We start from the raw sequence: 20,767 nt of genomic DNA, 5'->3' as shown, positions 1-20,767 counted from the left end.
CACCCCCAATTACATGGAAGAAATTCTCAGTTCAGAATATGGACGTATTTAATGTTTCACCCTAAAGTGTTTGACAATATTTGGCAAAAGGGATGCTAGACCTGCAGAGATCCACTCGTTTTTTCAGACATAAACATTATCAACTATGAAATTCTCAATGTTGAGTGGAGGCAGCCCATAATAGAAACTAGTAACAGTCATTTCATATGTCTTTGCTTGGTGAAATGAAGTTAGACTGCAACAGCTTTATTGCCTTTTTGAACACGGAGACCTTCCAGATGCAAATAACACACGATGTGATCTTGTCATCATGTTCTTAAAAGTATAACCTGAAGTAAAGCTTTTAGTGGTCGGGATTAGATGGTATATATATTGTTTTTACTCATGCACACTTACAGTTTTCTATAATAGAAAGGGAAGACAAATGCAAGACAATGCATACAGACCTTGTGAAATAAACTTTTAATTAATGTTTATTTAAGTCAAATACAGATGTACTAACTCTGCATGTCTTTGTTTGTGGTCACAGGTCTGGCCTACGTGTGTGAAGGACTCAAAGAGCAGAGGAAAGGCCTCGTCACTTTGGTGCTATGGAACAACCAGCTCACACACAATGGCATGGGCTACCTCGCTGCTGCACTGGTACACACACACACACACACACACACGCGCACACACACACACACACACACACACACACACACACACACACACACACACAAGTAAAGCCGGTCTGCACACTTATCAGATGTGTGTGTAACAGCTCAGGCAGGGATAATTCAATTTTCTCATTATCAGAGAACTGATCAAAATAGAGTCCTGCTGTTTGTTTTACCTCCTTTCTCCTCATGTTTGAACCTCAGCTCTCTCCCACATGTGAACAGCTTACTGTAGTGTCTCTTTTGTCTTCTATGTTATGCTGGAAGCCAGTCTTTAGTTCATGTAAGCAAACTTTATTCCTAAACTAATGTTAGCTACTGTCGTCTCTTTTAGTGGAGCAGAGAGAGGCACTAAAACTCGACTCGAGAACATGTTTTAAGTGACATCCTTTGGATTGTTGCAGAAAATCCAGTCGAGGTTCTTAACAAAGAAATTTACAATCCAGCAGCATTAAACCAATTAGAAAAATCGATCACAGGCTTGTATAGGCACCAGAAAGGTGCCACATTACAGTTCACTCACATCTGGCCAATAAAAGGTGAAGTGAATAATACATGTTAATTGCTATAAATTGTTTCATAGAAAAAAAATGCCAGATTTATAACAAATCTGGTGTTTAATCAACATAATCACTCTTTGCAACCCAAAACCTTTTAAACATTTAAATGAAACAATCCCATTGTCATATTTGTTGGAGTTGGAATCAACCAGAATTAAATAACAGGACATTATAGGTTTATAGCACCTTTCAAAGGCCTAGCTTACAAAGTGCTTTACAAGAGGGTAAAAGGTTTAGAGAACAAGAGAAAAATGCAACACAGACATTACAACAAGAGAAAATCACAAATCAAAATGGTTTACAAGCACAATTACACTTGATTAAGAGATCTTAAAACTGTGACTTATTAGACACGAGAGTTCGCTGACCTGATTATACGTTGGTTGCTGTGGGCATAAAAGAATTCTGTTAACTGCAGATTTAGTTTTTCGCTGTTGGTTTGTCTCTGAGTTACATGGTGAGGATTATTCTTCCTCAAGACAAGAAGTGAACATAAAAGTCACACAGGCAGCATACTGACCTCCTTACAGATCTAGTTTAAACAAATGACATTGAGAACCTTTGCGTTTACTGTGTCATAGTTAGATCAATGAGTCATATTTGCATTTCCTTGAAGAACCTGTGACCCATTTCCTTGTGTAAACTGGGGAGTGACAGGTGTTCAAGTGAGGGATTAACATACAGTGTAGATGGGTTTTATTATGACGTCTGATACGAGCGGACTATTTCACGTAATCTCGTCATTAATACACCTGACATTTTGTGCAGTCGTATCAGTAGACAGATGTGAGCTCAGGCTCTGCTCTTTGTGCCGCTCCGGTTCTCTCAGTCCTTCTTGGGTCAATTTCACAGGAGTCTGCTGCAGATAATCCATTACTAAAGTCACTGCTCTCATGTCTGTGGTTGAGTGATAGCATCATTATCTTCACACACATTGTAAACTTGTTTTAGTTCTACCGGAAAATGCTTTATCATTGCAGCCTCAGCATTGTCGGCGTGTGATAAATGTTTCTTCCTGCTGTTTTTAATTTTTTGTTGATAGTTTTCTTATATTAATACACTCATGGAAAAGCATGACTATAATTTAGCACCTAGTGTATGTTTCCTACTCAAATTATTCCCAAGGTATCACCTTTGTTTTGTGGGAAGAGGTTAATTTTGTTGACTCATTGTAATGACTACAAACTCCTTATTGTTCAGTATAAGCAGTTAAATGTTTGACAAGCTGTTTTAGCCGAATTTAGCTGCATATTTTAGTTTAATCATATTATTTTTCGCAGTTCTCATTAATCAAGATGATCGACCTAATTTATCAACAAAATATTGTGATTTTTGATCAAATATTTCTCCATAACATACAGCCAATCAAGGTAGAGCCTGTTCAAATACTGTTTTAGAGGGTCCGGATAAAAAAAGCTAAAGAGGGGACACTGGACTTAAAGCTTACTTTTCCTTTGCCTGACTGGTAAAGCTCACAATGTAAATGTTTTAAAACATTAACTTTTTATTTTCTTCTCTGCTTTGTTTATTAGTTTTCACATTTGACACAAGAAATGCACTTTTTTTAAATCTTTGAAGTAGGTTCCAAGTCCAGAGTTGAGCTCTGAGACTGAGGCCTTCGACTTTTCACATGTTGTTTGTTTATGGGACGGCATTCCTCCTATTTTTAGAAACACATGATGGTTTCCTTGTAAATTATAAAATGCAGTATTTTTGAGCTTTTCCAAGAAATCTGCCGGATGGTTTTTAAGGAGGTTTGTGAGATGTTACAGAACACACAGAAATGACCTTTGACTCATGTTGTTAGATCCAATCTCATGACCGCCCCTGCTGCTGCTTCATAACCCTGCAAATAACTTCAGTGTTCCTTAATGCTACAATGCAATGAGATGGTAGTAATGGGCATTTATCAATAGCAAATGTGAAGAAGAAGTCTGTTAATTAAATAATATTAATAAAACCAATTGTATAAAAGATGTGTTCTATGTCTTAATCCATCAGCAGCACAACTCCGACACTCACTGGGAGGTTTAGATAAGCAGTCAATTTAAAAGCAAGAAGGATCATTTTGAAGGAGTCTCATTGATCAGCTCATTCAGTTGGAAAATGCAGCCTGTAAGGAAATACAGGCTATTTTTTCCAGAGGGACTCTGAGTAATGTCAAAACTCTCTCCAGTTAAGAAAAATAAATATAAAAAACTCAATGTATAGAAAAAATGTAAAAGCAATTGTGTAAACACATACTGTATTTGTCGGAAGCATAAGATATACATGAAATACTCATCTGGAAATGGCTTGTATCATAATAAACAGATTTCATGAACACTATGAAACTCAATATTTGCAGAACGTGGAACTTTTTTTTTATTTTTGTAAAACAATCTTTTCTCTCTGTTAAAAAATTGGTTCTTATCTCAAAGCTTTTCATTCTCTTCTGTTGTTTCAGCCATGCACACAGAGTCTGGAGACTCTGAACCTCGGCCATAACTCGGTGGGTAACGAAGGGGTCCACAAGCTGAAAGACGGACTGATTGCCAACCGCTCTGTGCTGAGACTGGGCCTCGCTTCCACCAAACTGTCCTGCGAAGGTGGGAACACGTGCCTGTGTGCATGTGCTTCAGTGAATGTCAAGGATTTGTTTTAGCATTTTTGGACTTTTTGTTTCTCTCTGATCTGATCTACAGGAGCTGTGGCTGTGGCTGAATTCATCGCAGAAAGCCCCAGACTGCTGCGTCTCGACCTCAGAGAGAATGAGATCAAGACAGGTGGATTGATGGCGCTGTCACTCGCCCTTAAAGTCAACACCTCTCTGCTGCGTCTCGACCTTGACCGGGAGCCCAAGAAAGAAACTGTGAGCATGGGGAGAAAGCGTGGAGGGGTGGGGGGGTTGGAGAATAGGAGGTTAAGGGCCGGATGTAGTCCAAAACAGACAAGGACATTAATCCTGAAGTGGTTGACTGGAGTGTTTGTTAGCATGTGGTGAATGTGGTCAGTTTTCATTCGCAAGATTAACATAATATGAGATTATTGTGAATATCCTCACATGAATGACTTAAATCAGATGTGTTTAAATACTACAGTTTCTCAACTAAAGAATGAAAGGGAGACCTTATGATTTATGATTACTAATTCAGGATTCTTTGATTGTTTTCACTAAAATAACATTTGTCAAAATATATAATATAAAAATAAATGTCCTACCTTAATGTAAAGTTAAACTAATTCCAGTATGTTTTAGTGCAATTTTAAATCAGCAGTTAAAATGAATCCCCAAAAATGCACAATTCAATGCTGTTTGAGTAGTCTACTCTAAAAACTACAAAGCGCAGCTATTTTAGGAAATTATTGAGGCTTTTTTTAAAAAGTAAAAAATCCATCTGTGGCCTGTTTTCTAACATTTACGTTAGAAGGAGCAAATTGGCTCTAAACGGGGTAGAAAAGTCAAAGTATTGAGGGATGGACTAATGCAATTTTGGTCGTTTCATTGGATTTTGCTGTTGTGTAACAACTATACAAAACCAGTCATAGTCTTTATTTTGAAATGTGATTTTTCTGGGAATTGTGCAGCTTATTAGATAGCTGAAAGAGGAGGGATGACTGGAAATGATGGGTGAGAGAGATGGGCCACTGTGTGCCTGCAGGCTTTTTAAGTTTGTTTTTTTCTGATATTTTTGATGATTGAGACGTTTTTTTTGTCTTGAAGGTAAAGAGCTTCATTGAGACCCAGCGCGCACTTCTAGCTGAGATCCAGAATGGCTGCAAGAGGAACTTCATCCTGGCAAAGGAGAAGGAGGAAACAGAGCAGAAGATGAGGCAGTCGGCATCCATGGCTGAAATCGCCACAGAGGATGGAACCACAGAAGAAGAGGAGCAACCAGCAGCGGAGGAGAGTGAAGGCACAGAGGAGAAAGCTGACGAAACAACAGGAAAAGAAGGACAGCCGAGCAGCCAGTCAGGAGCGAGCGCTGAGACAGTTGTTCCAAAAATGACCCTGGAGTCAGATTCAGACACTGAGGATGAAGAGGAGGAGGTGGTAACAAAGTCCTCTTCTTCGACTCGCTTAAACCAGCTTGCTCCTCAAACCCAGAACCATCCTCTCAGTGCCTCACATACGTCCTCCTCCACCTCAGCCTCACCTAACGGCAGACCGAGTGTCATTTCCGGCATCACCGTCACTGAATCCACAGCTCCTCCAGGCACCCCTCCATCCCCTGGTCGCTGTATATCTGTCTCTAGTCCAGGGAGGGGTCATAAGATCTTCATGGTAACTCGGGTGGAGAGCCCGCCTGAGCAGCAGCTGCTACAACTCCAGCTGAGTAAACCTCCAGCTTCCAGCCAGGTTAAGGAAGCATCAAAGAAGCCTGCAGATGCTAACACACCCTCGACACAGCAGACACCGCTGCCACCGCCCTCATCCCAAACACAACTAACACAGGAGGACGTGAAGGAGAGCTTGCACGCTCCGTCAGTAGACTGTAAACTGATGGAGCAGAGTACTGTAGTACCAAATACAACTCCAGAGCCACAGTCTGCAAGCCAACCCACAGAGGATGAGACAGCTAGCACTTTAGACCCAGAAGTGACGGATCCAAGTCAACAAGCACCAGCCCTGCCTTCAGAGTCCTCATCAGTGCAGCTCACTGAGGAGGCAACAGAGAGCACTGAGAGCCCCAAACATGAGCCCACTTGTGTAGAAGGAAAGAAGGAAGAAGATGACGAAGTTTTTAGAGAGGATGAGGGACAGATGATGTCCCCTGATAGCACAGTAGGAGAGTGTAAAGAGTTAGACGAACTGAGTCACGCTCAGATAAGTATCCCCATGGGAGAAAAGCAGCAGCAGCAGCCGTTAACAACAGCTCTCGGACAGCTACAGAATGAGCTAGAATCTGCATCAGAGGAGATAGAGTCACAGAAACAAACAAAGGAAGAGGAAGAAGAAGAGGGGGAGGCACTGGAGGAAGAAAATGAAAAACCCAGTTTGACAGAGATTGAGTTTAGCCAGCCAAGCCAAGAGGAACCATGTCAAACTGAGACAGATGAACAGGGAGCAGAATCTGTTCTCTCTGTCCAGACTGATCAACAAGCACCATCTGTCACTCGAGGTGGAGCTCAGGAGTCCAATCCTCCAGCAGAAGAAGGCTCAAAGAGTCCCGAGCCTGCCTCGGCTGAATTGGAGGATTCACCCGACGAGAGCTCTGCAGATGAGGGTGAGTGTTTCGCAGAGGCTCCGGAGGAGGTCAGTTCAGCTCTGCCCAACGGCCTCAAACCCGAATTCTCCCGCCATCTTCTCGACACTGAAGGCCCCAAGCCCGGCAGCTGTGTGATGGAGCACGGTGAGTTGCAGTAATTACTGATTTATTCAAATGAGAAGTTGGTTCCGGATGTGAGTATCATGTTTGGACTTGTGTATTTTAGTGAGTGTCAGCTGTGGACAAGACCTGGAGGAGCTGCTGCTAGAAGCCAGTTTGGAGACGGGGAGAGAAGCACCATGAGGCTGAGAGGTAAACATTTATTTTTTTAATCAAAAAGAAAAGTAGTCGTGATCATGTACTGAAACAGGGACTTCATCCTGCAAAATTTACTGTCTTCAAAAGTGCTTTATCTCTGTTCTGGCCTTCATGCTGAACAAGCAGATCTCTATATAACTCCATCAGATAAAACCTCATTACAACGATAAAAATCCTCTCTTCACTCCTATAATTAAGCTGCCTTTCTTCCCTTAAACAATATCCAATTGGTGAGTAGTTGACGACAATTTTATGGATCATTTAACAGAAAGTTGTTCTGGATTTTGAATCTTGAATATTCAAACCATAACCTGATAACAAATCGAGATAAACCGCCATTTTGCTTTGCTGTTGTGCTGCTTTTGCTACAGGACCTGTGTAGACTCGGTGTATGATGATGTGATATCATATGATATAGAAATAAAATAAAATAGTCTTCGAATGACTTGTTTGAAGTTCCAGACATTGGAGTGTGACTATTTTTCCATCCCTCTCTGTTCAAGCAGCGCTCAAAGATCATTCAGTTGTAAGATATTCAGAAACGCTAACCACCGTTACATTATGTCACAGACAACGATGCTGCATTCTAATGTTCCCTGTTCTCTTCCTCTCCCACAGGGACTGTGAGGACGGGAGAAATCAGCACTCAGATTGTTTGTCTGGCTCTATTACGTGACTGGTAGCCCGACAATGTTTTTGCCGTTTCTTTGACTTTACCACCAACACAACCTTTCCATAAAGGACAGAAGACATGGTGTTACAGTCAAAGCTCTACACAAGCAAATTATGGACAAAATCATCCTCTCGAGCTCGGCTGTGACAATTAAGGAATCCTCTACATCCACACTACATCAACCACTGACACACACGTACATATGCACATAAGAAGAAATAAAATCACCCTGTTATCACTACATTTTGTCAATCTGCAGTCTTTACAAACAAGTAGCCACCTGCGAGTGAGAAAGAAGAGAGATGGGGGACATCGGAGGGAGGAAAAAACACTAACCAAAGACAGAACAAGGACCTTTCTCACAGCGCTACTTTCTCTCATGTGTAGAAATAACTAGCAATTAAAGTTTATGTCACAACACACGCACACACAAAGACTTAACGGTGATAAAGATAAATGTGGGGTTGACGGCGCAAGTCAGAGGACAAAATAACGGTGCCGGACCCTGCTGAGTGGACCTGCTGGCTTTAAAGTCTTGTTCTAGAGGTGGACGTAGGTCACTGTCAGAGGCTTTTATATCCGAGGAAACTCAAGATGTTAACGTGTCTGTTTAAATGTCAACGTTTCATGTCTGTGTCCCCCACTCTCCTGACCATTCTCCCCCCTGCGGTAAATAAAAAAGAAACTCCAAGGGACCTCTGCCAAAGTGACCTCCCTCCCGTCTGTTTTCTCCTCCTCTGCTCACTTTGGCCCCTCAGGTATCCCCCCTCCGGTCCTCAGATATGACGTGGAGGAGCTGCAGCTGTTTGTCACAAAGTCGGTTATTTGCTCCCCAGCACTTCTGCGAATGTTGAAGTGCAAGACATCTGCTTTGATTGAGTTATTCACAGTTAAATGGGAAGAAATATATATTTTGTCCTTTTATTTTCTGCAACTTCAGACACTATTATTGCTTTTGTTTCGATCAGTCATTGTTGTGTTTAGCAGCTCTGTCTCTTTCCTCCTCCCTCCGTCTTACTCTTCTTCTGGTACTCTGTGCCATCTCATCTCTCCGTTCCTTCTCATCATGATTCATGTTGCCTTCAGACTCACCACTTCAGACTCAGTCTTTTTGTTTGGCTGCTTTGAGAAATCAGTTATTTTGTATTTATTTTATAGCTATATGAGCCTTTTCTGATTTATTTTTCCTTGTTTCTTCTTCATTTTATCTTTTCTTTTCCATTATGGGGTTGCTTTTAAAGATTACCCCCATTTTTTGATGTATATTTCACATTCAAACTAGAGCAAATACTTTGTTTTTTCCCTTTTTTTTTTTTTTTTGAGGGGGTGATCTGTGTTGGGAGAAAAGGGTAAATATGAATGGTTGGACCACGGTAACAGTCGGGGTGCAGTAACGACAGGAAACACAAGGATGCAGCAAACTGCAACAGTTTACATCGAAGTCCTTGTTTTAACTCCACACACACACACACACACACACACACACACACACACACACACACACACACTAGAGGGCGCCAGTGGCTTTGTTGTTTTCCTCCAGTGGCGACAGAACTGGGCAGCATCATGTGCAACAGGCGCTGGTGTCTATGTTCAAATCCAACTCCTGTCCTGCATTTTCCAGAAAAAGCGGTAAAACTTTACATAAAATGTCACCGTGTTTGCTGTTTTACCCTGCTTTGAATTCCTCCCTGAAGCAGACACAGGCAGGTGTGTTGTTTGTTTATTTTTTATTTTTTTCTTTTCTTATTAAAAAGGAGCAGCATTCAACCCTCCTGCTCCTCTCCACCCAGCAGATAGTTTGCTCCCCCCCACCCCCACTGTTTGTTATGCTTTAATTTTTAGAAATTTTTAATAATAATTTGTTAACTTAATTGAAATGTGCTGGTAATCACAAAGATATGTATGGCAAAATTTGTTCCTCTCAAATAAATGCATGTAATGACTAATGACATGACTGAATGTTTCAATGACATCACTCAGTCTGGCTCTTCCAAGTGTCTCAACTCTGCACACAACTGGCGACTCTTTGTAATATGTGATATTGTCAACCTTTGCGAAAATGTTTAATTCGATGCCACTTTTGCTTGGATTAGAGTCTTTATTTCATTTATTTAAAAACAATCAATAGAAAAAGGTTCAGTTCCTATTTACGTTGTCTTTTTATTGTCATTTTCTGTTGATCTGTACCAAAATCAGATGTATACTAGCTCGATTAAAACATAAATGTTAGAGTGAGTAATCGAGACTCAGTAGTTGCAGTGAGGCATCAGTCTCTTCATATGGTAATAAAGCAGAAACCTGCCGGTGGTTCCCAACTTGTGGACTGAAAAAACAGGATTCTGCAACCCAATACAAGTCAGATACTTATAGTACTTATATGATGTGAAGATAACTTTAGGTGCAGACATGAATAAAGGATAAGTTCACCCCAAAAATTAAAATTCCGGCATAATCTTCTCGCGTTGTTTGGTAGTTCACTGGTAATTATTCGTCTTGTGTAATTTTATGTCAAAATCAAAATCTCTTTCCTCTTTCTGTGAAAAAAGAGAACATATTTTTGACGACTTCTCTGGAGCCCGGGCTAGGTTTCCTTATTTATCCGACTGATTGTAACCTGAGGTGACGGGCTTACCCCGCTCGTCTTATAAAATTGCACTTGACCATTAGTTTGTGTGTGTAACGAACAGAGCAATATCACTGAGAGAGATGTTTTTGCTTTTTCAAACTTTTGCTCAAAGAATGAGTTTGACATCTCATTTGTTCGCTCCAACATCAGTCAACCAAAGTTATCACAGATATCCTGAGGGGGACATGAATGACAGAACCAAATGTCATAGCAGACTATTCAATTGCTGTGTCTCAATTCAGGGTCTGCATCCTTCAAAGGACCCGGCCTTTGCGGTCTTCGAAGGCGAGTCCTTCAGAGAGACCTTAACCACGTCGACCATTGTTAAATGGGACGGTCTAGCCTTTGGAGCAGTTCCTGGTTGCATCACCAGATGTTTTACCCTCACGTCACAATTTCTGCCACCCAGCCCCGCGAAAGTGACTATCTACGCCACGTGATGTCGCCATTTTTGCTTTCTTCTTTTTTCAGGCACACAAAAGAATCTTGTTATATGTGAGGCCATGAAGGACAGTAACGGTGCATCCTCCAAAAAGAGGGAAAAGACGGCTGCATTTGGAGGAGCCTTCAAATTGGGACAGCCTTTGCTCAGCGTTGTAAAGTAACTGGCCTTCAAATGCGGCCATCGAAGGATGCAGACCCTGAATTGAGACACAGCAAGTAGCCGTCAGGAAGTTTCACTAAATCTGCAAAAGTTAAGCTGATGGTGGCGCCAGAGGAAAACTCAGTGGGTCACCAAAGGTTTCCATCATCTTACCACCATGAATTTGTGTCCATAAATTCATGACATTCCTGCGATAGTTGTTGAGATATTTCAGTCTGGACCAAAAGTGGTGCACCGGTCAGTAGTGCCGTAAAGAAATGCTTCTCACACGGCTACAGAACTACATGTGTAATGTAAAATAAGGCAGAATAAGATGTTTTTGCTTCCCTAAATTCCAATCTGGGAATCTTGGGCAAATGTTTTCTCCTCATTCCCTCCATACAAAGACCCCCAACATGAGCACCACACCCCACAGTCAGTAGGACCTTCACTCCCTCAGTCCAGGGCAGGTGGGTTCACGTCTCCTGGAGTGGAGGGAGTGTAGTGGTGGCAGGGAGTGGAGTTCAGGGTGGGAGCTGTGCTCTGTACACTACGTGTTACTGTAGGTTTTCTCTGAAGGCATTCCAGACTGCATTAATCCACTCCCTCTGCAACAGCACGTGGAGGGAGATTATGAGACGGAGTTATTAAAATGGGACTTTCTGGAGCCTTCAACACTTACAGACAACCTCTGAGTCAAATGTCTCGATCATATAACACAGTCCTTTTGTCAGTGCAGTTTTGTTGAATTCTAAATGATCTTTTACCTTCTACACAGAAAACACTATCTACTAGAAACCTTTGTTTTGTTTATTGCTGCCTGATTCTGATCACTGACAACACGTTTCTTCTCTGGAAAGGCAGCATGAGCACTTTGAGTAAGGTGAGAGAAAGATTGTGCTTTTGGATAAATGTGTTTCATGCTTCCCGTCCCTTAACTTTTGTACCTTAGAATATCAGCTTCTAAATCAGCGTTACACGCGTTTACTTCAACATACAAGTTTCCAACATAAAACATTGTTATGACGTCATGAGTTTTTGTTTGAAGTCAGTGCCTACATTATGTCTGACAAATTGTTACAGACGTGGGATTTAGTGTTGACAACAGTGGCGTTGCGCTCAGAAACTGCAAACTCACATAAAAATGCCAATTTCTACATAATGTTGCTTTAAAGTTACCTTAATTCTTTCACTCAGACTTGCTCTGACTCTCTCTCTTCATACTTTGATATGTTTTCCCCTTTGAAACACTTGTTAGGATGTTTAGAGTTTTGAGCAAAAGGGAGTTGTTTTGTCAGCAGTTAAAACTGCTGGTTAGTAAAGATGTTGTGCGAAGCTGCAGTCAGGCTCAGACAAAACATCCATACTGCAATACATAAGGGTCTCATATCACAGTGAGTTTAATCATTCCTGTTACTGGATAAAAGCCTGTTTTCACACACACAAACCCGCCATACAGTGACTGTATTTTGCTTTTGTGTCGGGTCAGAAACATTGTGACTTGTGGTTCTTATAACTCCACGGGAGGCACCGAGGAGATATGGTCGTGTTGGGATTCCTGTAAAATACATTCTGGTTGAAATAAAACATTTGCTGACGTCCTGTGGGCATCCTGTTCTTTGTTTTCTTTGACTCCTCTCCCTCAAGGCTTAGCCTCTGTCCACATTGATGTGAAACATGTGATTGTGCACCCCGGGGTGAACAGTTGAAGAGTCAGTCAAGGAAGGTGACACCAGTGACAGTATTCATGAAGAGTGCATTATTCAAAATGGCTGCTTCACGGCATCAGACGACATGTTTTCAATTATGTAAAACTCACTAATTCATGTAATTCAAGCCATTTATATTCTGCTTTTCACTATTCCCTACTAATAAAGTAGGTCACTCCAGGTTTTGTTATTTTTGCCCTGTTTGTTTTTCAACATGGCAAGTTTATCCTCGCTGGAATCTCAGGACAGAGACGTTGTTCACTGTACAGACTGTAAAGCCTGCTAAGGCACTGGTTGTGTGATTTTAGGCTATATGAATTGATTTGATTTGATCTGACAAGGACTGAAAGTTTCACACAAGATCTGAAGAGGAAGTTATTTCTTCAGGGAATGCGTAAATGGAAGTGAAGTGATTTTAAATTCAAAATAATAGACTTTTGTCATGTTGTGACACCAGTGCCTTATTTAATATCATTTCTATCATATATTTGATAGTTTTATGTACATCATATACATGGTTGCATTTTAAATGGTAGAAAAACATTGTTTTGAATATAGCAGTTTCCATCTATACATGACTGTAGGGACTTGTAGTTCTGTAGCGCTTGGATGTGAAAAGACTCATTAAAAACAAAAATTGCTGAATTGGTAGCCTAGGAGGCAGCAATTCTTCAAATAATCTATTGTTTTATCATTAAAAATACTTGAAAAATTTAATTCTCAAATGTTTTTTAGATGTAATTCTCTGTAAAGGTGAAGGACAGAAACATGGAGAGTCTCGGTGACAGACAGGGCAAATCTGACAACAGCTGGACAGAAGAGATCTGTGCACAGAAAGATAAATCAGATGAATCAATAATCTATCTGGACGAAGACCAAGGGGGATTTTATTTTGAATGTTATTTTAGGAAGTGGTGCAGCTGAATCTATTTAACTTGATGACGTAAACGAGGACATACCTTTCACTGGACAGGGGTCAGGTTGGTGTCTCTCAGTCTTTTTTGTATTAATGTGCCATATTTGATGTTATATCGTCTTCTTAATCCAAAGAATCACGGTTTTCAGTTTAGATATGATTGGATAGGCATGTTTGTCTCTGTCTTTGTTGTTTGGTGTAGGCCCAGCTGTTCCATCAGTCTACACAGTGTGAAATAATGCAAATATTATAAGGGCTAACAATACACGTGCAGTGTGACAAGATTAATAGACATATTAACAAACAGATTGACTATCCTAAACACAAAATCTACAATATGCTCAATGGATAAAGGTAAGCATTATATGTCAATTTGTTTTTAGTTTTGGTTTCATTTTGACAGCCTCATGCTTCACTGGATTTTAAGTGTTTTTTAGTTGACAACAACACTTCGGTTGTATTGTACTGGAGAGTAAAAATACTTTATGTGGAAAGAAAAGTACTCAACAGAATCGTATTTGCTCGTTCTGACAATTGTGATACACGAAGCTTTGTCTGATGTGTCGTCTTGTCCGACACGACTGTGTATGAGCAACTTTAATGTTTTTACTGATTATACAGTTTGATAAAGTTGTGTCAGGGATGGTGAAGCCAAAACTTAAGATATTGCCAAAAAAATGGTCAAATGGACATTTTACATGTGATATGTAGATAGATAGATAGATAGATAGATAGATAGATAGATAGATATTGACATTTCCAAGGTATAGCATGGTATGAAAGTTGACAATTATCAGATCTTTTTTTCTTTTTCGTCTTTGTATAAATGTATTTTCAAACTTTCTCCAGAAATACTTCTCAGAGTTTCCAACCTTTCTAACCTCTTTCTGTTGTCTCCACCAGGTTTTTGTGCTTCCTAAACACGGATCCAGATCTCACCATGGTCCGTCTGGGAAATTCAGGAGTTGGCAAAGGTGCAGGCCACCCCATAAACGGTCAGTAAGTGAATGACCTGATTGACTGTGCATCAGTTCATCAGCTTGTCTGCCCGAGTTCTTTTTTGTGATATTGACTTCTACACAGTCCCACTGTGCAGTGAGTGAAGTCGGCTACAGGCACCAAACAAACCTCTATGTAGATTTATATTAAAACTGTGTACACACAAGCCTAATTTCTTCTCCGGCAGTTAAACAATAATCACGACACATAGGCACATCCTCTGCATATAAGCACTTTCCTCCATTCCCAATAGAGAGAAATAATGTTTTGTTTTTTACTAATCCCAGTTTGTGGGAAATAGTTTTTTCATGTTTTTTGTGAGTCTACAATTTTGAGTAGTCTGCAGTCTTCTTATTCCAAAGGGGTTTTGCACTACCTGCAGTACTATAATCTGACATCTCTCTGTGTTTTCTTTCCTCCAGATGCACATCCCAAGACAGTCAGGAGGATTGTGCTGCTCGGTCAACCTGGAGTAGGAAAAAGTGCATCAGGAAACACCATCCTGGGGTCAGATCAGTTTGAATCAGACTGTTGCTTTGATCCAGTCACCGCAGAGGCTGTCTCTAAATCAGCCATAGTGGAGGGTTGTCAGGTCACAGTGGTGGACACTCCAGGATTCACTGATGAAGGTCTGACCCTTGAACAGCTGTTCACGGCGATCATGCAGTCGTTGGTAGAGGCCAGTCCAGGACCACATGCCTTTGTCTTTGTGGTGAGACTCGGCAGAATCACACCAGCAGACGTCCGAATGTTTGAGCATCTTCCAAAAGTGTTTGACAGTGAGGTTTGTAGTGCTCGTCAGTACTCCATGGTCCTTTTCACTCATGGAAATGGATTGAAAGGCAGGTCCATTGATGATTTGATCCATTCCGGGTCCAAAAATGCTCAACATGTGTCAAAACTGGTCTCCATGTGTGGTGGTAGATTCTGTGTGCTGGATAACGGAGACAGGAAAAACCAAGAGCAAGTTAGAAACCTTCTGAATAAGATAGATGCGATGGTCGAGGGTAATGGAGGACAGCACTTCACCAATAACAGGTTCAAGCCTAACCCTAACCCTGACAGGGTTGAAAATGAGGGAAGGAGCATGTCGGCTGAGACAGTTCAAACAAGTGAGGCTGCAGGTGAGACAGGTGTGTCAGCTAGTGACAAACAAGTATCCAAATTCGTATATGATCATTTTTTTGAACTCTTCCTCATCGCAGCAGGCCTGATAATTGGAGGTGCAGCTGGAGCAGTAATCACAGCTAAATATGTCTCTGTAGGCAAAGGTGCGGTCTTTGTTGGAGGTGTAGTTGGAGCTGCAGTTGGCACAGCTCTTTGCACAGCTGCTGTTGGCATCGACGGAGTCAAAGTCAAGGCCAAATTCAAAGCCAAATTCACAGCCAAAGCCAAAGTCAAAGTTACGGCCGAGGCTGAGGCTGAGGCCATAGTCGAAGCCGAAGTCGAAGCCAAATTCCCAAAGGATTCAGAGTAATCAAAAATGAACAATTAGCGTGCAAATCATAATCATAATCATCATGTAATATAAAGCTCATAGACAGAAGGAGCTGAATCAGTTCTCTATAATGCCAAAATCAGAAAGTTTGTCCAGAAACTCTTTCTCCAAAACACCCTTTTAACATTAGATTGGGGGGATGGGGGTCAATCCTGACTCAGTAATTGGTCAGCTGTGTGGGGTTGAGAAATTAGGCGGAGTTTAAACTTCTCTCTCAGCTCTTATGCTCTTTGTTCGCGGGAAATCTGCAAGTGATAGCAGCTGTCCAGACCCACAGTTTATCCAGTCCACAAGGGGCATCAAGCAGACTTTCTGCAGACTTCTAATAAGTCTACTTAGAGCTGCAATGTTGTAGAACTTATTTTGAATGTGTGAAACAATAATGACTTTATTTAAACGTTCCTTGAGTCTTGTAGTCCACAAATTATATTTAACCACATCATGGTACAGAAATATGTAGAAGTAAATGTCATAGAGGTCGTATAGGCCTGTCTATCAGCGGCTTACAGTATATTAGTCTTGCGGTGAACAGGTCACAATACGTCCAACCTGAGTCTGCAATAGGGATGCAACAATATTCGGTATTTTACCGAACCGTTCAATACGCCCTGTTTGGTTCAGTGCACAACGGCGTTTCCCCGTCACAAAACTTTTTCAAAACTCTGTGCCTCTCACCCATTTTAGTAGTAAAGTGATCCCAGAACTTTATGAAGTATGCTGGGGGATATTGAAAACGAACTGAGGCAAGCACCCTACCTTGCTCTCTCCACCGATAGCTGGACCTCCCGTGAACAACGCTGCGCCGCTATACTCATTTTCAATGTTAGCTGCTTTATAGCGGGTGTTTGTGGGCTGCCTCGGTCTTCTCGTAAAAAAAGCGCCCCACGGCTGACGGTGACGAGCGTCCGTTCGTCCGTCCGTCCCCCGGCTGACGGCGAGGAGCCCGGGGACGGACGGATGAACGGATGCTAACGGTACACTAAAAACTTCTGGGGAGAGCCCTGATACTTGATTGGGAAATGAGGGGCTTTGTGCTGCAGACTCATCCACTGTATGAGAGCCACACAAGTGAACACCTGGCTGAAGAACAATTGCATGCAGTTACTGAATGGAAGCTAGAGAGAGCAAATATCCAAATTCCTGTAACCACAGACAATGCACAAAGAATTGTGCAATTATTTTTACAATGCAATATTGCCTTTGCTAGTCTGAGTAGTTTTATATTAAGGTATTGAAACCGTACCGTTAGCTTGGCCCAAAAACCGTGATGCATACCGAACCATGGGAAAACTGTACCGTTGCATCCCTAGTCTGCAAGGCCTCAGTCCACGAGTCCAGAGGGGGAGATTTAGATGCAGCCTTTCTCTTTTCACACTATTAAACAATTTCTGGCATGTTTCTTTCTTGAGATTTAAACTATCAGTTTCATCAGGAGAGACTGAACATGTGGCACGCTGTCTCCTCATTTAAACTAGATCACATTGCCTGGGTGTTTAAAACGGATGGACTTCAAACTGCAGCACAGTTGATATTATTTTTTTTTATTACTCCTGTTATTCAGAACTAGATCTCAATAGTTAAGCACAAATAGTGGTTTGTATATGGTTTTATTGAAGGTTAATTATTGTGTGTGAGTTAATTGATTATTTTGATAGATTTTTGCTTTGTGCTTTTCAGTCTGACAGTTATGAGTTTGTGATTCTTTGTTTGACCTTTGAGCTCTTGAACAATCATAAAGAACTGATTTATCTTTTATAACTTACAATCCACATATTCATAATTATTATTGATTTCTTTTGCTTGTTTGTTGAGTCTCAATCTTAACTATCTGCTGAAACAGTTTTGCTGGTATTGCTTATAGACGGTATAACCTTTTGTATCTGTAAAAAAAGCGGCAGCTGTGCTTCAGGGGTAGAGCCGGTGTGTTGTTATTGGAAGGTCGCTGGTTCAATTCCCCTGGTCTGCATGTTGAAGTGTCCTTAGGCAAGATACTGAACCCCAAACTGCTCCTGATGTGCTGGTCGACACATTGCATGGCAGCCATCGCCACCATTATGGCTGTATGTATGAATTACTGTAAGTCCCTTTGGACAAAAAGCGTCTGCTAAATGGCCTAAAATTTAAATCACTTTCGCTTTTTCTTTGTTAATGGAATTTAATGTGTTTTTATTTTTGTCGTTTATGTCATGGTGGTGTCAGTTTTCATGAGGGATGATGCAAACAGAATAAAGATGTATTCAGATGTAAGTATTGATAAAGTGTGATGAAGTCTGACACATGTTCTCACATAGATGACGTTGTGTGTATGATTCTAATAAATAATTAATGTGAAACCTACCTTTCAGTCCTGAACGTTTGTTTTCGGCCCTGTGTTAAACATGATATAGTTTTGACCGTTAGCGTATGTGTTTAACTAGCAGAGCAGTATCGCTGAAAGAGATGTTTGCTCACATTTCTAAAGAATTAGGTTGAGTCTAATTTCCTCACTAGAGGAGACCCACTGGAAGCGAACTATAACATTACCTCCACATCAGTGTCTAATCGGTTCTTATTTAGAGGGCTACGATGCAAAGGGGTCATGTTATGCTAATTTTCAGGTTCATACTATTAAAAGAATGGGTTTACAGGCTTTAATTTTCAAAAAACAAATTTTTCTCATGAGTGCAGGACCCTTTTTACAGTGTGTCACAAATGCTCCCATTTAGCCACAAGACGTGTTCAGAACGTCTGTGACACACAAGTTACGGAAGTAAAGGCTCAACTCCAAACCAGGTGTTTCAGGGAGTGCAGGAGCAGTGTTTTCTGTGGGAGAGAGTAACTCCCTTTGGTGTGGTTTTCTCACTTTGCAAACCTTTTGGAGGAGGTCACTAAGTTTTAATAACGTGTCCTGAGGTGGATGTGAATGTCTGAACCAAATATCATGAAAATCTCTCTAACAGTTGTTGATGTAATTCACTAAACGGAAAAGTTATTTCATCTCAATCAGTTTTCGATCAATCAGTTTTCGAATGTCTGTTCATTCCTTTACAAACATATTCCAAGAAAACAAAGACCCCCAACATGAGCACCACACCCCACAGTCAGTAGGACCTTCACTCCCTCAGTCCAGGGCAGGTGGGTTCACGTCTCCTGGAGTGGAGGGAGTGTAGTGGTGGCAGGGAGTGGAGTTCAGGGTGGGAGCTGTGCTCTGTACACTACGTGTTACTGTAGGTTTTCTCTGAAGGCATTCCAGACTGCATTAATCCACTCCCTCTGCAACAGCACAGGGATTATGAGACAGTCAGAAGTAATTTAACTAGGATTTTATGAAAGCCTTCAACACATACAGATCCCACATAATTCAAATGTTTCTAACATGTAACACAGTCCTTTGGGTTTTTGTTTTTTTCCAGCTAAAGCTGCATTTACAAATCATTCACTTTTGTGTGGATTTCTGAGCCTGTTGACACAATTATTTGACATTTTGTGAAATGAGATCACGCCTATTTTATTTACTTGCAGAGATTGATGAGAAGATCGATCCCTCTCTCATTGCTGTGCGTTAAATATGACGCTACGCCTAGCAGCCAATTAGCTTAGCTTAGCATAAAGACCAGCCGGTGGCCTTGCAACTTCACAGTGACAACAAAACTTGAAGAAAGTTACTGCTCCCTGCCAATTGCCTAGAACCGTACCCCCTGTTCTTTTTTTTATTGTTATTTTTTTATAATGGATATAGCCAGGCAAGTGGTTTCTCTCCTGTTTCAAGTCTTTATGCTAAGCTAAGTTAAATGGCTGCTGGAAATAGAATCAGACATGAGAGTGGCATTTAAATGGATCTGCCGCTGAGGTTGTGGCCTTCGTCTTCTTCTCCATCTCCTTTTCTTTCATCTACTTCTTCTTCCTCTAAACAATTGCACTTACTCTTCCCAATCTTCACTTTCTGTGCCAAGTGTTCCATTTTCACTAACACACAGTATCACCACCACAGAAACTTTGATTTAGAGCTCAGTTTATTTTCTATTCAGATCTTCTCAGCCTTACTTTGATATTATTTCCTATTAGACTTTAGAGAACAGGTTATTTTAAATCCATGGGTGCAAAACTGCAGTCAGGTTTAGACAAAACATCCAAACTGCAAAAGAGAATCGTCTCATATCACAGCAAGTTTAAGCCTGTTACTGAATCACACACATGAACCTGCCATACAGTGACTGTATTTTGCTCAGGGTAGGTTTAACACCAGAGCATTGGGACTGGTTCTTTAGTCTCCACGGGGGGAACCAAAGGGATTTGATTGTGTTGCATTTCTTGGATTCCTGTAAAATGAATTCTGGTTGAAATAAAACATTTCCTGATGTCCTGTCGGCCTCCTGTTCCTGGTTTTCTATGACTCCTCACCCTGAGGCTCTGTCTCTGTCTACATCTGTAAGAAACTTGTGATTGCTCACCTCAGGGTGAGCAGTCTAAGAGTCAATGTGACGTTTCTCTCTATGAGGTTGTTATATTAGATTCATGGACAGGCAGGCGAGCCAGTTTAATTTCCTTTTCCTGAGTTTCGGATTGTAGATCATCAGGCTCATATCTGCGCTGATGGAAACACAAATGAGTGTTGGCAGGGAAGAAGAAACAGTCCAAAGCTTGTCTTTACTTCACAAAGTAAATGGAAACAGTGCTAGTTGTAAAAAGATCTTTTTACACAACACAGGCTTGTTTTTGACCTACAGCACATCCGTCACAGAGAGTAAATATCCTATTATGAATCATCCCACAGACAGGCCCAGAAGGGTTTCTTCTTTATCTAAGAGAATCTAAAGTACATATAGTCTTTAACTACATTAAACCAGTTCTAAATTAAACAGAGGCTCAAACAGTGGAGTTTCAGCACACTCTGTTAAAACTGTTGCTAAGAGATTTTACATGATTGGAAGGCTAGGGCTCACACTATTTGTCCTGGGTAAAAAGTTAGCATCCTCAGACATAGAGGTATAGAGGAAGAAGAGTATTGATTGTGGTTCCAGCAAAATCAGCCCTTGTATTATTGAAAAAACATAA

The 20,767-nt window shown here is 41.0% G+C and overlaps 2 protein-coding genes across 3 annotated transcripts in view; both read left to right on the top strand.

The window, feature by feature from the left end:
- The window catches only part of ppp1r37 (protein phosphatase 1, regulatory subunit 37), a 52,578-nt gene extending 40,369 nt beyond the window's left edge, over positions 1-12,209 (top strand). For both annotated transcript variants that reach the window (XM_030443930.1, XM_030443940.1), the window contains exons 8-13: positions 530-642; positions 3,666-3,807; positions 3,904-4,070; positions 4,923-6,552; positions 6,635-6,720; positions 7,345-12,209. In XM_030443930.1, the coding sequence (XP_030299790.1) occupies positions 530-642; positions 3,666-3,807; positions 3,904-4,070; positions 4,923-6,552; positions 6,635-6,711 (2,129 nt within the window). In that variant the 3' untranslated portion in view covers positions 6,712-6,720; positions 7,345-12,209. The remainder of the gene's footprint in view (positions 1-529; positions 643-3,665; positions 3,808-3,903; positions 4,071-4,922; positions 6,553-6,634; positions 6,721-7,344) is intronic.
- Positions 12,210-14,131: 1,922 nt separating this feature from the next.
- LOC115597727 (GTPase IMAP family member 9-like) lies at positions 14,132-18,070 on the top strand. Its single transcript, XM_030443953.1, has 2 exons — positions 14,132-14,231; positions 14,658-18,070. Exons 1-2 carry the CDS (start codon positions 14,177-14,179, stop codon positions 15,710-15,712), a joined length of 1,110 nt encoding a protein of 369 aa, XP_030299813.1. The 5' UTR covers positions 14,132-14,176; the 3' UTR covers positions 15,713-18,070.
- Positions 18,071-20,767: the final 2,697 nt, after the last annotated feature.

Source organism: Sparus aurata, chromosome 2 (genome assembly GCF_900880675.1).
Source record: "Sparus aurata chromosome 2, fSpaAur1.1, whole genome shotgun sequence".
NCBI lineage: Eukaryota > Metazoa > Chordata > Actinopteri > Spariformes > Sparidae > Sparus > Sparus aurata.
This window is presented reverse-complemented; position numbering and strand designations above follow the sequence as displayed.